Source organism: Lethenteron reissneri, chromosome 11 (assembly GCF_015708825.2).
Source record: "Lethenteron reissneri isolate LAM-NWPU_2019-01 chromosome 11, ASM1570882v1, whole genome shotgun sequence".
NCBI lineage: Eukaryota > Metazoa > Chordata > Hyperoartia > Petromyzontiformes > Petromyzontidae > Lethenteron > Lethenteron reissneri.
The window spans coordinates 11,331,029-11,350,457 of record NC_083789.1 but is presented as its reverse complement, the minus strand read 5'-3'; the positions used below and the strand labels follow the sequence as shown (position 1 = coordinate 11,350,457).

Here is a 19,429-nt window from a genome sequence, read left to right as displayed (position 1 = left end):
ATAGGCAGCGTTCCGAAAAAAAACATTTCTAGAGACGAATTCCTGCACACAATCAATCTCTCACCACTCACAAGCACACCCGACCCATATACACAGTTGCACTTTTGAAAGTTAGCAGCTGTTGCTGCTGCTGCTACTTCTGCTGTTGATTTTGGTATAAAGCAAACCAACAACAACAGCAGCAACCTGCAAACGTGATGTTGTTGACTGCGAGCAAATCGCCGGATATCAGTAAACACGTGTTTGTGTGGATATCTGTAAACGCGTGTGTGTGTGGATCTCAGTAAACGCGTGTTTGTGTGGATATCTGTAAACGCGTGTGTGTGTGGATCTCAGTAAACGCGTGTTTGTGTGGATATCTGTAAACGCGTGTTTGTGTGGATATCTGTAAACGCGTGTTTGTGTGGATATCAGTAAACGCGTGTTTGTGTGGATATCTGTAAACGCGTGTTTGTGTGGATATCTGTAAGCGCGTGTTTGTGTGGATATCTGTAAACGCGTGTTTGTGTGGATATCTTTAAACGCGTGTTTGTGTAGATATCTGTAAAGGCGTGTGTGTGTGGATATCAGTAAACGCGTGTTTGTGTTGATATCTGTAAACGCGTGTTTGTGTGGATATCTGTAAACGCGTGTTTGTGTGTATATCTGTAAACGCGTGTTTGTGTGGATATCTGTAAGCGCGTGTTTGTGTGGATATCTGTAAACGCGTGCTTGTGTGGATATCTGTAAACGCGTGTTTGTGTTGCTATCTGTAAGTGCGTGTTTGTGTGGATATCTGTAAGCGCGTGTTTGTGTGGATATATGTAAGCGCGTGCTTGTGTGGATATCTGTAGGCGCGTGTTTGTGTGGATATCTGTAAACGCGTGTTTGTGTGGATATCAGTAAACGCGTGTTTGTGTGGATATCTGTAAGTGCGTGTTTGTGTGGATATCTGTAAACGCGTGTTTGTGTGGATATCAGTAAACGCGTGTTTGTGTGGATATCTGTAAGTGCGTGTTTGTGTGGATATCAGTAAACGCGTGTTTGTGTGGATATATGTAAGCGCGTGCTTGTGTGGATATCTGTAGGCGCGTGTTTGTGTGGATATCTGTAAGCGCGTGTTTGTGTGGATATCTGTAAACGCGTGTTTGTGTGTATCTGTAAGCACGTGTTTGTTTGGATATCTGTAAGCGCGTGTTTGTGTGGATATCTGTAAACGCGTGTTTGTGTGGATATCTGTAAACGCGTGTTTGTGTGTATCTGTAAGCGCGTGTTTGTGTGGATATCTGTAAGCGCGTGCTTGTGTGGCTAGCCAGTTTTATAAGTGGGCGCTAAAGCGCAACGCATCCGCCCATACGGCCGCACTGAACCCGTAATCGAAACCTAAACGGGTAAATGGGCGACGTTTCGGGAAACGGCCCTTCGTCGTAAACGGAGAGATAGAGAGTGCCTCTCCGCCTCGGGGCTGTGAAGAAATGATATCTTTAAACACCACCGCGGGTAGAATGTTCCTTTGTCCGAGTCCACGGCGATGCTAATGATACCTCTAAGCGGGTTGGCTTCCAGGCCTTTGTGTCGGGGGCAGACCGCGACCCCTTCACTCGCACGACGAAGCACCCTCTACCCCACTCCCCGCCACCCTCAAGCCCACCCCCGCCACTCCCTCTCCCGCCCCCGCCACCCAAGGGGGTGGGGAGGCGAAGGGGGGGGGGGTCAGGGCAAGGGGGTGGTGTGGGGGGGATGTGAACCCCAGAAACAGGGTGGGGGGTATGCGCAGGGAGGACCCCTGACACCACGGGCGTGAGGTTAACATCGATAACAGAGACGCAGGAACGCAGACACAGGAAATGTCACGTGGGGAATAAGGGAACCCCTCTACATGGAGGCGAGGGGGCGGGGGGGGGTACATAAACCGGGGTGTGAACCCCAGAAAACACGGGGTCCGGGACGGGGACCCTGGGAGCCGAGCATGGGGTAGGGAACAGGGGACTCCCCGCGTTGGGGTTGTTTGAACCCCGGATAGGGGAAGGGGATTCCAGACACGAGTGTACACGGGTATCCATCTCCACAGGTGTACGAGCATCCCGGAAAAGGGAGTCCTCAAACGCCGGGGTATGTGAACCCCTACAACAGCGGCAGCGAAACGCAGACACGGGGGTACAATAATTCCAACACAGGGGCATTTCTATGAAACTAGAAACTATTTTATTCTTATTTTACCAGGTAGGGCGCACTGAGCTATGTATGTATCTCTTTTTCGCAAGCGACCTGTCCACAAATGATAGTTCAGAGCGAGCGGCTTGTCGTGTGGAAATGCTTTAGCAGCCAAATACTCTACAACGCATTTTGATTCTCAATGTGTCGGGGAAAAGACCGAGACCCCCGAAATGAATCCACGCGACCACGGGGAAAGAGAGAGAGAGAGACAAGCAAACTCCAAATATACAGCAGCAGGCGTCAGGGACGGGACGGCACCCACGACCTCCTGCATACTAGGCGAGGTAGTCAACATCTCCCAGCCACCGCGGCGTCCTCACCCGACGAGTCTCAGATGATCCCCAAACATCGAGAGGAGCGAGAGAGGCGGTCCGAGAGATCGCTCCTCCGCGTTGTGACCCCCACCCCCCCCACTGTTCCCCGTGTCTCGGGGTCGCTTCAGGGTCTCCGTGTGTCCGAGCTGCGGGTGCCAGGGTCCCCGCGTTACCCCCAGCGTGACCTGCGCTCCTGCACGGAGCGTGGGCAGCTAGCCCCGCCCTTACACCCCCACCCCTGCCCCATCTCCAGGGGTAACCCCCCCCTCTCTCACCTCACCCCTCGCCTGGGCCCCCTCCTCCTGCTCCAGCCCACTAACCCCCCCCCCACCCACCCCCACTCATCCCCGCAGCCCCGCAGGGGGAGGTGGCGTGAACTAATGACCGGTCTCTGGTCGGCGCCCCTCACCCCGCCCCCCTCCCCCATCTCACCCCCCCCCCTCAACACCCCACCTCCCCATAACCCCCCCAGCCTAACTCTATCCCCAACCCTACCGCCCAGCCGAACACTAGCCCCCCCCCCCTAGTCTAACCATATCCCTAACCCTAGCCCCCAGAATAACCTTTATCCCCCCAATATACCCTTACCTCTAACCCTACCTCCAAGAATAACTATAGCCCCCCAATCTACCCCCATCTCTAACCCTAGCCCCCCAATCTACCCCCTCTCTAACCCTAGCCCCCCAATCTACCCCCATCTCTAACCCTAGCCCCCCAATCTACCCCCATCTCTAACCCTAGCCCCCCATTCTACCTCTAAGCCTGAACCTCCATCACCCGCCAACACGGGCAACCTCGTGCAACCACAACAACCACAACAACAACCACAACAACAACCAAACACTAAGAGGACACCTCCAGCACAGCACCACTGGCTGCTGCTTGTCACTCTCGCCGCTCGCTGTTGGTTGGCGGCGCGTTGGTTTGCGCGCTCGGGTGAACATCGCGAGGCGTCCGCGTCTGGGAGCACGTGGGGGGGGGGGGGCTCTTAACGAGGTGCGAGTCCGGTGCGGGCTGTGGGCTCAGGGCGAGAAGACGGGGAGGGAGGGAGGGGGTCGCAGAGCGAGCGATAGACACAGGAGATAGAGAGAGAGAGAGAGCAGGGAGAGTCAGCGTGTCGGGAGAGTTCGGAGAGAGTCGGAGGGTAGTCGTGGTGGAGAGTTGGGGGGAGACCCCCCCCCCGGGTGTCGTGGCACTCGCGCGATGTTGAATGCCCCCCCCCCTGATTGCCGCTGCCACGCGGGTGTCGTGCAAAGTGTTCACGCGGTCACCCCGTCACGCGTTGCGTCGTTACGCGTGCTGCGTTCGTGCGGTGGTCATCTCGCTCGCCAGTGACACTCTACGTGTCCTGGGGATGTGCTCACCTGCTCGGTTTACGCATGAGCGCGGTCGGTCACGTACGGCGCGAAAGAAGTTCAACGTACATACTCATTTACGTATCTCACAGCGTCCGCGCCGCGTCTCATTTCGAGTGTCGTAGCCAATCGAGTGCGCAGGCACGGGGCCAGAGAAGAGAGGGGCCCGGTTCGATGGGGCTACGAAAAAAAGGAGCGGTGGGACAAGGGGGGATCGGACAGGGGGTGCACGTTTAATCCCTCGCACCAGCGGGGGGCCGTGCCACACAACCCAGGCCAAACGTTCACTTACTGTTCAACTTGACTATCCTCAATGTGCTCCTGCGTTCATCTCCAACGCTTTCTGGACGTTTTTTTTTAACCTCGGCATTTGTTCACGCGCGCGGCGTACATTGTTTGTGTTAGTGCGCGCGTGTGTGTTAATATCGTCAGCGTATAGCTACGCAATCGTGTGTCGTTCAGGGTGTATATAGATAAATTAAATTCCGCACGTGGTGTTCGCGTGTTCGGCTTATTTGCCTTCATTCCGCGCGTACTTGTGTTCATGTGTTCGTCACCGCGCACGTATCGAGTGCTTTGTTATTGTGTTAATCCGATTTGCGTGCGCGTTGTGTTCATGTGCTAATATTTCACCAATATGCGTACTGTGTCCATGTGTTCAACTTGGAAATATTCCACATACGTTCGCGTATCAGCTCACTTGAGTATATGGTGTGCTGTGTTCACAATGTCGCATACAATCTACGCGTTGTATTCACGCGCTTATTATTTTACTTAGATGCTACGTGGTGTGTTCATGTGTTCACTTACATATAGTTTACTTGTGTTCATGCGTTGATAATGTAACTTATGTGCTACGTGTTGTGTTCAATTGTTCATTTGACGTACATATATTCTATTTGTTGTGTTCACGCGCTCGTAAGTTAAATTATATTCTACGCTCTGCGTTCACATTGCATACATGAAACATCTTGTGCTCACGCGTACATGTCGCAGATATTCTACGCGCTGTTTTCATGCGGGTTTAAGATTTGACACATGTAAACATGTGTTCATCGGCGCGTTCGCCGATATATATCTACGCGCCTTCGTCCACGTGTTCACACGCCTCGCTCTGTATTTATTGCACGTGCTGCGTTCATGCCCGTATTGTATTTACTATTTTTATTAGAGTCTTGAGTTCACGTGTTTCCTCCCCGTTCACGTGGCTTGTGTAACTTTAACTAAAATAATATTTTCAAAAATAAATCACGTTACAGGTGCGAGTAAAAAATAGTGCTTTCATTTATTACAATTACATATCATATTTAAATGCCCGAGACAAGACGACTCATCCAAATCAATTATATTTTATTCTCTTCTAGATTACAAAAATAAGCAAATACATACCGACACAGCGATGTAAAATGTCTTTACAAATATTATACAACCGCAAAAAAAAGTTTCCCAAACTTTTATGCATACACACTAATCGGAAATTGCGTGGTGTAATTTCGCAAATTATAACTCTTCGTATTTTAAATTAACGTTGGCATAAATACTGCACGAGTATCAATGTGGCGATGTTTAACAGTGGCAGCTGTAAAAGGCGCTGTTTTTTGCTGTACGTTTAATTCGAGGCACGCAGCGGGTAAGCGTTTACATCACGAATACAAACTCACACACACACATATATAAATAACACTGCAGTATAACTCACAGAGACGTACACGAATATTACTTGTAACACGCGGTGCACGCAATCACACAACATCAACAATAATATTAAATACAAATTATATTTTAAAGCAACATATCGTACACATATAGTGTTTTTGCTGTAGCTGGACACGTGTGTGTATTTGCATTTCTACGTACCGTGACTCCGGACAATTACAGTATTTATATATAAACTATGAACACACGTGAATATACATTGAGCATCAACACACTGCAGGCCCACTCTCTCGCTGGCACCCTGTAAACAACAACACGTGACTGTGGCGCTGCAGTAACGCGCGCGTTCACGTGGTTTGCGCGTTCACCGGGTAACACCGAGGCGACCATCAGCCGATGAACACGTTCGCGCTCAACATTCTCTATGTCGCAAAAACTTAGAGAATTCACGCAAACAATTAAAGGCGGCGCGTATAGCCCCGTGAATTCACAGCAACGTTTTCACAAAGACACTCACGGCACGCACGAACGCACAATACAAAGACAAAGGTCCCCCGCGTAGCCCTATACGGAGACGGTTGGGGGCAAGTGCTGTTGTCGAACACATATTAACACGAGCAGGCGGTAAGGCGTGGCCAGCATCCCGCACCCGGCCGTCTTTGTCTCCCTCCAGTGCTAATGTTTATGCTCCGTACCAACTCGCACGCACGCGCGCACACTCAAGAGCAGAACGCGAATCGCTGCACAGGATGCGCGCAGCCACGATAACAAACATTAACATTGTAACGGACACTCCCTTTAAAGATGACATGCGTCCACGTAATTGTATCCTTCAAGGAAATATCATGCAATTCCGAAAATTGCTTTGGCAGTAAGCTACGTTTCAACTATGGATCACACACACGCACGCACGCACTGGAACACTCAAGTAACGCACAACTGCTGACTGGTACAAAGGCAAAGATACCCCGAATAGCCGACACGGGCTATTGGGGCAAGTGCGACCACCTATGGAAGGCACGCACATATGTGCACACGAACATAACTAGTGTGTCATGCATACACACACATGTGTATACATATACCTCGTTTGCAATACATACACACTTGTACCTAGCGTGTCATGCATTGCTTGGCTAATATTTTCGGACATACACACATGTATCTCGTGTGTAATGTGTGTACAAAACAAAGATCCCCCGTATAGCCTTAATAGACTTTTGGGGCAAGTTCTGTTAGCGAGCACCTATGAAGGCCGGATCGGGACACGAGTGCGTGGCCAGCACCACGCTCGGCCGCCTTTTTCTCTCCAATGGCAATGCATACACATTGCAAAAGGTACTCATTTGAGGCTGAGTCGACCTAGCGGAGGCCCAGGATCAGGTTCAGATAATCCTGGAATCGAACTCGTGTCGCCGGTGTTTGTAGCGCAGCGCGCTAACTGCTACACTACAATGATGAAGACAAACATATCCTGTGTAGCCTTAACAGACTGTTGGGTCAAGTGCTGTTAGCGAGCAGCACCTATGAAGGCCGGCACGGTACACGAGGGGGTGGGTGGCCAACACTACGCCAGGCCACCTTTGTCTCCCTAGTGGTGACGTTTACACATCGCACCACGTACTCATTTGAGGCTGAGTCGACCTAGGCGAGGCCCAGGACCGGTATCAGATAATCATCACTGGTGTTGGCCGTGAGCGGGAATCGAACCCTCGGGTTCGTAGCGCAGCGCGCTAAGCGCTACACTACCGCTCCCTGCTTAATACACACACAACACACGCTTGACTACACACTACACTACACACACTACACACACTGCACTACACACCACACTACACACACTACACTACATACACTACACCCCACTACACACACCCCACTACACACACTACACTACACACACCACACTATACACTACACACACTACACACTACACACCATACACTACACACACGACACTACACACACGACACTACACACCACACTACACACCATATACTACACACACTACACATCACACTACACACACGACACTACACACACTATACACCGCACTACACACACTACACTACACACACTACATTAAACACAGTACACACACGACACTACACACACCACACTACACACCATACACTACACACACCACACTACTACACACTACACACCATACACTACAGACACCACACTACACGCACTACACTACACACCATACACACTACACACCATACACTACACACACTACATATACTACACACACCACACTACACACCACACTACAAACACTACACACACTACACTACACACACTACATACACTACACACCACACACACACTACACACTACAGTACTACACACCACACACACAGGACACTACACACACACTGCACTACACTCGCGCAGCACGCACTGAGTGTACAATGCGCCTGTTGTTGGCTCACACGCCGTACAATAGCAAAGTGCTGTGACGACACCCTCCCCTCTGGTCGTGATCACGTACGGGACCCGTGCGTGTGACCGTCGCGCGCACCGCTCCCCGGCCAAACTCACGGGCACCCGAGGCTGTCATCATTATCCCTGCTGCTGCTGCTGCTGAATATTCCGATGGCGCTACGCTCGTTTGTTCAGCTTCATTGATCGCGAGGGGTCCGGATCGATATTTTTCTGGTTTAAAATGTCCTCCTGGCTTGTAACACGGGATGAGCCAACACCGCGCGCTATTAAAAGTGCCTGGCCGCAAGTTGTTTGTTGTTGTTGGTGGTGGTGGGTTTTGTTGTTGTTGTTGTCGGTTCGGTTGGTGCAATAAGAGTCAAAGCGTGAAATCGACAGCGAAAATGTTGCGTTCAAGCGCTCGACTCCTCCGCCGTAGCCAGAAAATTTGCAATCGCACATGGGGGGAGGGAGGGGGGGAGTCGTTCCAACGACGGCGCTCGTGCGAATTCGCGCCTCTCTCGTTCCACCTCGCGTGAATAGCGACACACGCGCGACTCCACCACGCACTCATACTCACCAATTAGTGTCTACTTACCAATCAAGTCAAGTGACTTTCGGCCGGTGTCAGTTTTGTCGCGAAGGCTACGGCTACAGATAACTCACTCCACCCCCACCAGCCCCCCCTCCCCACCGGTCCCCCACCACTCCCCTCCCGCAACACCGAGCCCCCCCCCCACGTCCCGCTGCTCCGCACCCCCCACGCTGGCCCCCCCGCCCCCCACTTCGAGAGAAAAAAAGTTCAGCGGTTCCAGTTCGCTTTTTTGAAAGTTTGGTCGCGAGTTGCGCTTTTTGTCGTCGTGTCCTCGCGGAGACGCACGAGGCGCAGGAGGCGAACGAGAGAGAAGCGCGCGTGCATAATTCATAGCGCCGCTTTGATTGGGAAAAGGCGCTATTATGAAGCGGCATCTCACTGCGCGCGCGCACATACACACACGCACGCACGCGCGCACACACGCATGCGAGTTTACATTGATGATGGTGCGCGGGGTGTTACCGTCACACAATCAGTATCATTCCCCCTCTCTTCCCTCGCTCGCTCCGCACTCTCTCGCTCGCTCTCTCTCTCTCACCGCCCCTCCCTCCTCTGCCCCCCCTCCCTCCTCTGCCCCCCCTCCCTGCCTCCCTCCCTCCCCCTGCCCGCGCTATTTCAGGCCGCTTGCCTCTTTTCCACCCCGAGCGGCGGCCCCGCGCTTTCCGTGAGTCAGCCCTCACCTCCAGACGCGGCACCCCGCGCGCGCCTCCGCGCAGACACAGCCGCTCGCAGCAAGCCTCCCTCCCGATACAGCTTAGCGCAGGGGTGGGAGGGGGTGGTGGTGTTGGGGGAGAGGGGGCGGCGAGACACACATGCACACGCATACGCACACGCGTATACGTACACACACACACACCGAACGCAAGACTCAAGCGCGCGCACACACACACACATCTACCGCGCGACACACACACGCACGCGCGCGCGCGCGCACACACACGCGGAGCACAGCGCCTCTGTGTATCAGACGTTTGAAAACGACTCTTGCCTATTCCCCCCCTCGCTCCGACGCTGCCTGCGCTGCCGAGGCCAAGCATCGCGCGGCGACCAGTCGAATCGCGCGCCGGATCATCACTCATTCAGTGCCTTGACAACGCGGTGGTGATTGACAGCTGGAGTGGCAAAAAGCCATGAGCCCCGCTCGGCTCCGGAGAGGCGCCTGTTGACGGCTTCACGCAGCCCGAGCGCGCGCTCGGTCCCGCCTCGGATCGTCCGCTGCGACCGGGGAGAGTCCCGCGTCTCTCTCGGGGAGAGGGGGGGGGTGCTGCGAGTCGGGATCGGCTGCGGGAGCCGCGGAGCCGACGTACGGGGGGGAGAGACGGGCGGGCGGGCGGGAGGGCGAGCGGCGTCAGCGGAGGCGCTGGGAGCGGCCCGGGCTTTTGACGGCGGCGGAGGCGGCTGGGAGAGGAGAGCCCGAGAGCGCGGACCCATGGCGCAGAGGGTAGGTTCATCCGGAGTGCTCACCTCTCTCGCTCTTTCTCTCTCTCTCCCTCCCGTCTCTCTCTCTCGCACGCACCACGCGTGCTCGCATCCCGGGCGCTCGGCTCCGCAAGCTCTCGCCCAGCTGTCGGGGTTCGCAGCCTCCCGTCTCCGCCGTCTCCGCCGCTTCTGACGTGATGATGGCGGCTCGGTGCCGCCGCTCAGCACGCACGGAGCACAGCGCGAGTGCTGCGGCGCCGTGCAGGCGGCGCGCGCGCACAGCGGCCACTCCGCTTCACTTGCCGTCGCGATTGCAACTTAAAGCGCCGCGCTCAGCCGAGCCGAGCCGAGCATCCACGTCACCTCCTTCCCCACCTCCTCCTCTTCCTCTTCATCATCATCATCATCTCCTCTCTTCTTCGCGTCCGCTCGTCCCCACAGTACGATGAGCTGGGCCATTACGGCGGCATGGACGGGGTCGGGGTGCCGGCCTCCATGTACGGGGACCCGCACGCGCCGAGGCCCATGCAGCCCGTGCATCACCTGAACCACGGGCCGCCTCTGCACGGCCACCAGTACCCGCACCCCGCGCACGCCGGCGTCATGTCAGCCGGGATGGGCTCCCCCGTCAACGATGCGCTCAAGAGGGACAAGGACTCCATTTACGGGTACGGGCTCCGGCGAGCGAGAGAGCGAGTCTGTGGTACAACTTGTGGGATTTCTTATTTTTGTGATGGCAACAAAGGGAGACGAGGGAGGGTTGGGGGGGGGGGTTAAAAAATCTCTAATAATTACAACAAAATTATAGATTTCTTCCGACTACTGTTGCAGCTTGCCGAGAAGGGCTCATCGGTTAGTTCTGCTCGGCTCGCGGGCGGTTTTCGGGTGGTTATGTTTCGCCACGACGTTTGACGATGTTTTTCGCTTCAACGTGCCCGAGCTGAGAAGAAAGTAGATCTCGGCACGGAGAGCGAAACGTCGGACGTCGTGCCAAACAGTACGCGGTGCAATCCCGAGAACGGCACCGCGAGATGCAATTGCGTTTGAGTTTAATGTGGTAGTTGATTGGTTGTGATGGTCGTGGTGGTGGTGGTGATGTGCACTCGTCCACCTACTCACCTATCCCGAGTTCGCGACCCCAGCCGCGGCTGGGACTTGCCACGGGGAAAGGGGGTACCCAGCAAGTCGTTATGGGACCCCCCAAAAGTTTTTGGGGGTCGTGGTCCGAGGGGGGAGCTGTTCCCCTCTCTCACGATCACCGCAGCCTCGCCCTTAACATGGCTGCGGGATGATGATGATGGTGGTGGTGATGATTCGAGTTTTAATAATCACTCCAGAAAGAAAAAAAATATTCCCGGCGCGCACAAGCCGGCGGAACGAACCGATTTTTGGAGCGGGATAATTGATAACTTAATTGCTGGTAATTTAGAGAAATGATATCAAACTGCGAAACGTCTCTGATGGAGGGCGCGGAGAAAGTTGCCGTGCGTAGAAGCCACGCACCGAGGCGTCACTCGTGGTTGTGTTGCACGGTACACACATTCGTGTGTGCCGTGCGAGTGCTTTGTGTTCACGTGTGAGTGTCTATGTGTACGTGCGTGTGTGTTCACGTGTGAGTATCTATGTGTGTACGTGTGTGTGTGTGTTCACGTGTGAGTATCTATGTGTGTACGTGCGTGTGTTTGTGTTCACGTGTGAGTGTCTATGTGTGTACGTGTGTGTTTGTGTGTGTTTACGTGTGAGTGTCTATGTGTGTACGTGCGTGTGTTTGTGTTTCTCTGTGTCTATGTGTATACGTGTGTGTGTGTGAGTGTTTATGTGTATACGTGTGTGTTTACGTGTGAGTGTTTATGTTTACGTGCGTATGTGTCTTTACGTGTGTGTGTTTACCTGTGTCTATGTGTATACGTGTGTGTTTACCTGTGCGTGTCTGTGTGTACGTGTTTGAGTTTACCTGTGAGTGTCTATGTGTGTACGTGCGTTTGTGTGTGTGTTTAAGTGTGAGTGCCTGTGTGTACATGCGTGTGTGTGTTTACGTGTGAGTGTATATGTGTGTACGTGCGTTTGTGTGTGTGTTTAAGTGTGAGTGTCTGTGTGTGTACGTGTGTGTTTACGTGTGAGTGTCTATGTGTGTACGTGTGTGTCTTTTTACGTGTGAGTGTTTATGTGTGTACGTGTGTGTGTGTTTACGTGTGTGTGTCTATGTGTTTATGTTTACGTGTGAGTGTCTATGTGTGTACGTGCCTGTACGTGTGCTTGAGTGTAGATACGTTGCGATTGTGTGTGTACATTTACGCGAGTATACCTACATTTGTGAGCGTATGGATGTGTTCTCGTGTGTTTCGCTAGTAGATGTGTGTTGGTGTGTTAGAACAATGTTTACGGTATGTGTATGTGGCTTGTATGTATATATTTGCGCGTGTGTACACACGTGCTTGCATGCGCGTGTGATTGGTATTTTGTGAGCATACGCATGGCGTGGGAACACGTGTACGTGGCGTGTGTGTGTGCGCAGTGTCCAGGTACCATACGTGTGCATACATGTGCGCGTTTGTGTTGTGTGGATGTACGCGTTTACGTGTGTTTGCTTGTGAATGTTTGTGTACATGTGTGTGCGTACGTGTGTGTGTGTGTGCGCGCACGTGTGCCCGAATGTACGAACGCATATTTATCCGTGTGTGTACTTTGTGGGTATGTTTGTGTCCACGTATGTTCGTGTGCATATTTTATATCTTGTGCGTGTGTATGCACGTACGATGCACGGTGTCTTCGTGTGTGCTGTGCCCGTACGCGCACCGAATGTCTGCGCACGTGCACGTTACACACGTGTTGTGTGTATGGGCACGCGTGGTGTTGCGCGCGGTACATATCTGTACACAAACAGCTATGTTGTACACACACACGCGTTGTGCACGTGTGTGTGTGTTGCCGCGCGTGATGTCCGCGCGACTATTTTACGTGTGCAATGTGTACCGTCGTGTTTTCACTTTCAGAGTCGCGTGTACGGAAACGCATGCCCCCCCCACCCCACCACCACACGACCCCCATCCTAACCTGCCCCCCCCCCCCCCACTGTGATGCAGACATCCGCTGTTCCCGCTGCTGGCCCTCGTGTTTGAGAAGTGTGAGTTGGCCACCTGCACCCCGAGGGAGCCGGGAGTCGCGGGGGGCGACGTTTGCTCTTCCGACTCCTTCAATGAGGACCTGGCCGTGTTCGCCAAACAGGTACGGGGGGGGGGGGGCGGAGGGGTTAGGAACGGGGTGGGGGGCGGTGGGTGCTGGGGGGTGTCGTGCCAGCCCGACAGGTGAGAGGCTGAGGGCCAAGGGGGGCGCAACGATCTACAGCGGATGAACGCTCGGCACGCGCCTCGATTACAGTATTGCTTACACGTGGCAACACGACGTTTTCTTATTACTGTACTGATAATTGCTGAACCTATGCCGCTGCTTCTGCTGTGTTCCGTGTTGTATATTTGTACACACATTAGCTGTAGCAACAAAACAAATATAAAGTTTTGTAAACTTAAAGTGTTCCCGATAAACGCGCGTGTGAAACGTTGGCTCGTCAGCGAGCTCAGCTGCTGCCTGTTTAAACCCGCGGACGTGGAGCACGGCACGGCTCAATTCATCGCCGCATCTTATCCGGCTCGCCTGCTTCGCCTGTACCGGCAGCAGCGGCCTGCGCGTGATGGCGAGAGACGGGTGTCTGTATACTGGACGTGGTGTGCCGAATCGCACAGGAGAGACCCCGCGGCTGAAATGAATCTCCGAGTTAACGTGATCGCACGCGTGCGTTGTTTAGAACTATCATAATCAGTCCGGGGGGTTTGCTCCCCCCCCCCCCCAAGGTAACCTCGGCCTCAAATGAGCATGGTACTTGGTGAGTCATTTGGTAGACAGAGGCGGCAAGGGCGTCGTGACTGACCACACCACTCCCTCGTGCGCCGTGCCGGCCTCCTTCGCGAGGTGTTCGCTCACGGAACTTGCCTCCCGAAGCGTCCGTTGAGGCTACACGGGGGACCTTTGTCTCTGGGTGCATGATCGAGCGCCCGTGTCAATGCGACGTTGGACAAGGTGGGGTTGTGGGTTGAGGGTGAGGGGTGGGTGTCAGAAGGGGAACGGTTCCGCTAATCGTGAGCGATAATGGATCGAGAGAGAAAGTTTTCACCCCCCCCACGCCCGCCCGCCCGCCTTTCATGAGCCCCCACCGCCGTCGTCAATAGTTGTCGAGTCAAAAGTCGTCGTCGTGTCCAAAGTTGCCGAGTCGCGCGTGACCGCAAGAGACATGTTGCTCGTAACCTGCCCACCCACCCACCACCCACCCCTCTTCCCCACCGCTGCCGTGACCGCGCGGCTGCTCGCAGGTCCGAGCGGACAGCCCCTTCTACACCTCGAACCCGGAGCTCGATAATCTGGTGAGCGAAACTTGCCGTCTCCCCTATCTCTCTCTCCTGTTCCTCGAGTTGCGCATTATCTCGTCTCGAATAAATACACGCGATGAGTATCGTCCCGTGTGCCAGCCAGCGCGCGTGCGCGTGTGTGTGTATGTGTGTGTGCGTGCGCGTGTGTGCGTGTGTGTGTGTGTTTGTGCGTGTGTGTGCGTGTGTGTGTGCGTGCGTGTTTTGGTGTGTGCGTGTGTGTGTGTGCGTGCTCGTGTGTGTGCGCGTGTGTATGTGTGTGTGCGTGTGTGTGTGTGTGCGTGTGTGTGTGCGCGTGTGTGTGCGTGTGTGTGTGCGTGCGTGTGTGTGTGTGTGCGTGTGCGCGCGTGTGTGTGTGCGTGTGCGCGCGTGTGTGTGTGCGTGCGTGTGTGTGTGTGTGTGCGTGTGTGTGTGTGTGCGTGTGCGCGCGTGTGTGTGTGCGTGTGCGCGCGTGTGTGTGTGCGTGCGTGTGTGTGTGCGTGCGTGTGTGCGCGCGTGTGCGCGCGTGTGTGTGCGTGCGCGTGTGTGTGCGTGTGTGTGTGCGCGTGTGTGTGCGTGTGTGCGTGCGTGTGTGTCGGGGGAGCGGTAGTGTAGCGTGCTAGCGCTGCGCCACTGCACCTGGCGACCCGGGTTCGATTCCCGCTCACGGCCAACACCGGTCACGATTATATATCTGAATCGGTTCGCGGTTAACTCGGCCTCGAACTGAGAGCCCGGTGTGGTTTTGTAAAACATCGCCACTGGGGAGACAAAGGCGGCCCGGGCCTTGTTGCTGGCGACCCACCTTCTCGTTCGCCGTGCCAGCCTTCATAGGTGCTACTCGCTAACAGCACTTTGCTGTTGCGGTCTGTTACAGGGGGCACGGGGGGATCTTTTGTCTTTGTCAACGCAGCACGATCGTTTCGTTGGGCTTTTTTGTTGTTGTTTCATCGTGAGCTGCGGAACGGCTCACGATGAATAGCCTGGCGTGGCCAGTGTGGTGTGTCGTGTGTCGCGTCGTGCGCTGTACGTGAAGAACACGGGCGGTTTTGTTGTGGGTTAGAGAGGGGGAGCGGTGGCGCAGCGGTTAGCGCGCTGCCCTTCCCGAACCACCACCACCACCACCCCGAGTTGGATTCACGCTCACGTGCCCGAGAACAGCGACGTGTTGTTATCTGAACCAGTCCTAGGCCTGGCCTTCCCCTAGGTCGACTCGGGATTCACACGAGTAGCCCGTTGCGACGACTTGCACCACAACAACAACAACAAAAGCATTGCGTGGTGCTCCCTTGCCACACCACCCACCGCATTCGTACGCCGTGCCTGTTCTTTATAGATGCTCGCAAACAGCGACTTGCCCCAACAGTCTGTTCAGGCTACACGGCAGGGTGCGGTTTGGTGGTGGGGGTGTGCTGTGTATCTTTTACACAGCAAGATGGCAGTTCTCTTTAAACGACGAAAGCCAAGGCGAGGATGTCGGTCTTTATGCTGTTTTGTAGCAAAGTGGTTGTGTTTGCATGCATCACTGAACGACGGCGGTTCGAGCCGAGAACGGCGATGGTGGAGAGAGACGGTGGTTGTGAAATATCCGCGCCTACGCGCGTGTGAACGTTCAACGGATGTTGCCGCTGCTGGCTCGCTGCTGTTGTTATGATGATGATGATACTAATAACAGATGATTGTGGCTCATGTGAAAGAGTCTGCGCACTGTTGCGAAGTGTATGTTTAAACGTATGCTTTCATCAGATAAACATAATCATCTCGCCTTTGCCTTACCCGATCTTGGGGTTAATTATAAAATTAGGCTCCATGTTTTAAAATAGTTATTTAACACAAGTGCGTGGATAGTTGTTCGGGAGCGATGCGTCTTAAAGATGTGATATATTGAAATTGCATTCTCATTGTATTGAAGCATTGTTATTATCATCATAAGTTATATATTTTGAGTAATCTGTGGCTCTTAAAAATATATACTGTTATTGTCCCTTGCAGATGATCCAGTCAATTCAAGTGTTAAGATTTCACTTACTAGAGTTGGAAAAGGTGAGCCGATGCAATTTACACAATCTCTTCATTGTATTTTACCCTCCCACCCTCCGCCAAAAAAAGAGTCATCGGTACAATGTGTGTCGTTTCTTAACTTGTAAAAGCCGCTGGGTGTCATGAAAGCCGCTAACACTGTGATGTATAGTAACGTTACACATCTAGAAAGTGGTTTTACACACGCGGACAGGCATGGGTTTATGACCGTTGTAATGTCGGTAGGTGTTGTTACTTCGTGGAATAAGCCACTAGTTTCATTTAAAAAGTAGAGTTATTCATTAATTGGTGTATGGCATTTTTTTATTTTCAGAAAATGGATGTGGTATGTGTTGACTGTACGACAATATCCGTTCTATTTAAAGTCTTACTTTGTTTCAATGTTGTTTGGTAGTGTAGTGTCTACGATTATTTTTTTAAGTTTTATTTTTGCTAGAAAAAAAGTAATTTTAAAAGTAAAAATATTTTTTAATCAAAGGCTGGCAAAGAGAAATGTAATGATCAGTCACCCTGCGGATTGGTAAAAAAAATATATGGGAATGCCGCTGCGATGTTGCACAAGCACAATTAAGAACAAGACTGCACGTTATTGACACTGGTGTTAAATGAGGGGGACAAAAGTATATATCTAATAGGCGACGTTTGGGCCAATGTCTCAATTTAAAAAAAACTGGTCATCAACAAACTGAATTAATATTAAAAAATAAAATCTCATTCAGGCCCCACGGCGTGATTATCGAGCAATTTATGTCACCCTCGCTCATGAAGTGGTGCATTCAACTATATATATGTTTACAAAAAATAGTGTTCAGTTATGCATACATCATCCATCAGCCGTGAACAATCCACTGCTGGTTGAAGGATCCTACCCAAGCCGTCGCGATGTACAGCATTCCACTACGCATCCACGATGCGATCCCATTTAACCCACCGACGATGCCCCATGTTTTAAACTCCCCTTCGCGAAACGATGACGCGGCGATTGTTACAATTTTCACTGTGTGAAAAAAAAAGTTGACGAACACACGACGACGGTGGAGAAAGTCGCCGTGAATTTATTTCGGTTTGTTAAATCGCAAAGCAAAGCGGAGGAAAGAGTTGCGTGCCCGTGCATGCGCGTTTTTTTTTAGCGCAATCTGCCATACATCTCCGTTACACTCGACGACAATGGAGCAGCAATGTGGATTTTTTTTCGCGAAACAAGGAGTAAACGCTGTGGTCCACGTTAGAATTCTACTAATTTGAATTAATTATGCCTTTTACCCCCCCCATTGTAAGAGCCTTGTTGTCACCAGAATGATTCAAGGCCATTCCAGGATTCTGTTACATTCAGCAAAACAAAGATTCCTTTTAACATCAGGACGAGGGGCCCCAGTGTGTGCCCTTTTTTCCCATCAGAGCTTTTTTTCCCCCTTCCTTGTCCCCCCCCCCTCCCTCCTCCTCCTCGGCCTCTAAATGCACCTCTTTGTCCACCTCCCGCGTGGACACAGGTTCACGAACTCTGCGACAACTTCTGCCACCGGTACATCAGCTGCCTCAAGGGCAAGATGCCCATAGACCTGGTCATCGACGACCGGGACGAGAGCAGCACCAAAGGCGACGACGACATCTCGCGGCCCTCCTCCAGCAACCTGGTGGAGCAGGTGAGCGCTCCCTCCCCCGCTGCTGCCGCCGCTGCTGCTGCTGCCACTGCTCTTTGCAGGATGTTGCGCGGAAGTTTCGCTTTGTTAACGGATCGGGTCAATAATATTGATGTTTTGATGCCGACTTCAGTTGTTCCGCCCCAGCACGCCAGTTTGAGATATCGTTCTCAAAATGCTTTCTAGCGCGATGCCTGAAATTGCCTTCATCCAGTCCAATTGCTTCTATATTTTTTTCGGTTTTTTTCCCTCTCTCTCTCTCTCTCCTGCCTTGCCTGCCTGCCTGCAATGAATACGCGTTAATGCCGGTCCTCCAGTTGTTCCATCGTATGAACTGAAAAAAAGGGGAGGAAAAACTCATTAGATTTGACAAATGTTGTTTTCCAAGCTCCAAGTGCCAAGGAAATTTATGAGTTCAATATAGGCTGGCTTGCAGTGCTAGCGGCTTTCATGTTGGTCACAGCAAGGGCCTAATTACGTCCTGATGTGTATTGTACACGGATTTCTGGGCTGCTCATTTAACCCCTTTCACGCACCCGAGCTGCTTGGCATATCGGAAAAATCAGAGCTTCACCGTATTTAAGAGCGGGCCGAGGGCTCAAGGCCCTATTGATCCTGCGTAAAGCGAGAGGGGGGTGGGGGCGTTAATGCCGACTGTCTATAAATCTACGCGGAGCAGGAAAAAAAACCTTGAATGAATTTCTTAAAAACACGAAGCCCGCCAGTACCCCCCCCCCGCTATAAAAAAGGGACTGGGCGGTTAGGATTGTGTAATTGAAAGCCACGCTGTAGCGATTAAGGTTCACTTATTGACGTGGGGGGGGTCAGGTTCTGCGCCGGCGAAGTTTGTGGAGTGGTCGTTGGGTCGCCTGCTACTGTCGCAGTGATATCCCGCCGCGTTGGGATAAATTAGCGAGCGGTTATTTTCTGGGTGAAGCTCGCGGTCACATCGCGACTCGCGACGTTTACTGGACGTTTTTAAGAGGAATTATTCTTTTTTTTGTTGCTAAAAAGCAAATGTTTATTTGCGTAACAATTAGCGTCAAGTTTTCCGCGGCAATGTAGCATTTGACGGCGTACGCGCGCGCGACGTACGGCAGACATTTCAAAAACACTTTGCAAAGCGTGTGCGCTACGACAACTAAAACAAGGACGGTTGTAACAAAACATTTTTCAACTAAATTATCGTTTCATTATTATTATCAAAACGAGGACCCCTACGCCGTTAAAACTGTAACCGCAAGCGAAAGGTTAAAGGGCGGGGTGTCCGCACAGTTTGTGCCGCTTTAATCCCAGTTGATCAAGAAAAACGACGCATGCTGCGGGACACATCCAGCGACTCTTTGAAAGCAAGTAGGGGGGCTAAGCCCAACCAGGATGTTTTGAATGC

General features: G+C 52.7%; 1 protein-coding gene across 2 annotated transcripts in view; it reads left to right on the top strand.

The window, feature by feature from the left end:
• Positions 1-9,178: 9,178 nt before the first annotated feature.
• The window catches only part of LOC133341471 (homeobox protein Meis1-like), an 86,557-nt gene continuing 76,306 nt past the window's right edge, over positions 9,179-19,429 (top strand). Inside the window, exons 1-6 of one of the 2 annotated variants that reach the window (XM_061550135.1) lie at positions 9,179-9,984; positions 10,404-10,630; positions 13,046-13,187; positions 14,327-14,377; positions 16,352-16,402; positions 17,890-18,042. In XM_061550135.1, coding sequence (XP_061406119.1) covers positions 9,973-9,984; positions 10,404-10,630; positions 13,046-13,187; positions 14,327-14,377; positions 16,352-16,402; positions 17,890-18,042 — 636 coding nt within the window. In that variant the 5' untranslated portion in view covers positions 9,179-9,972. The remainder of the gene's footprint in view (positions 9,985-10,403; positions 10,631-13,045; positions 13,188-14,326; positions 14,378-16,351; positions 16,403-17,889; positions 18,043-19,429) is intronic. The other variant, XM_061550134.1, reaches the window with a different exon arrangement.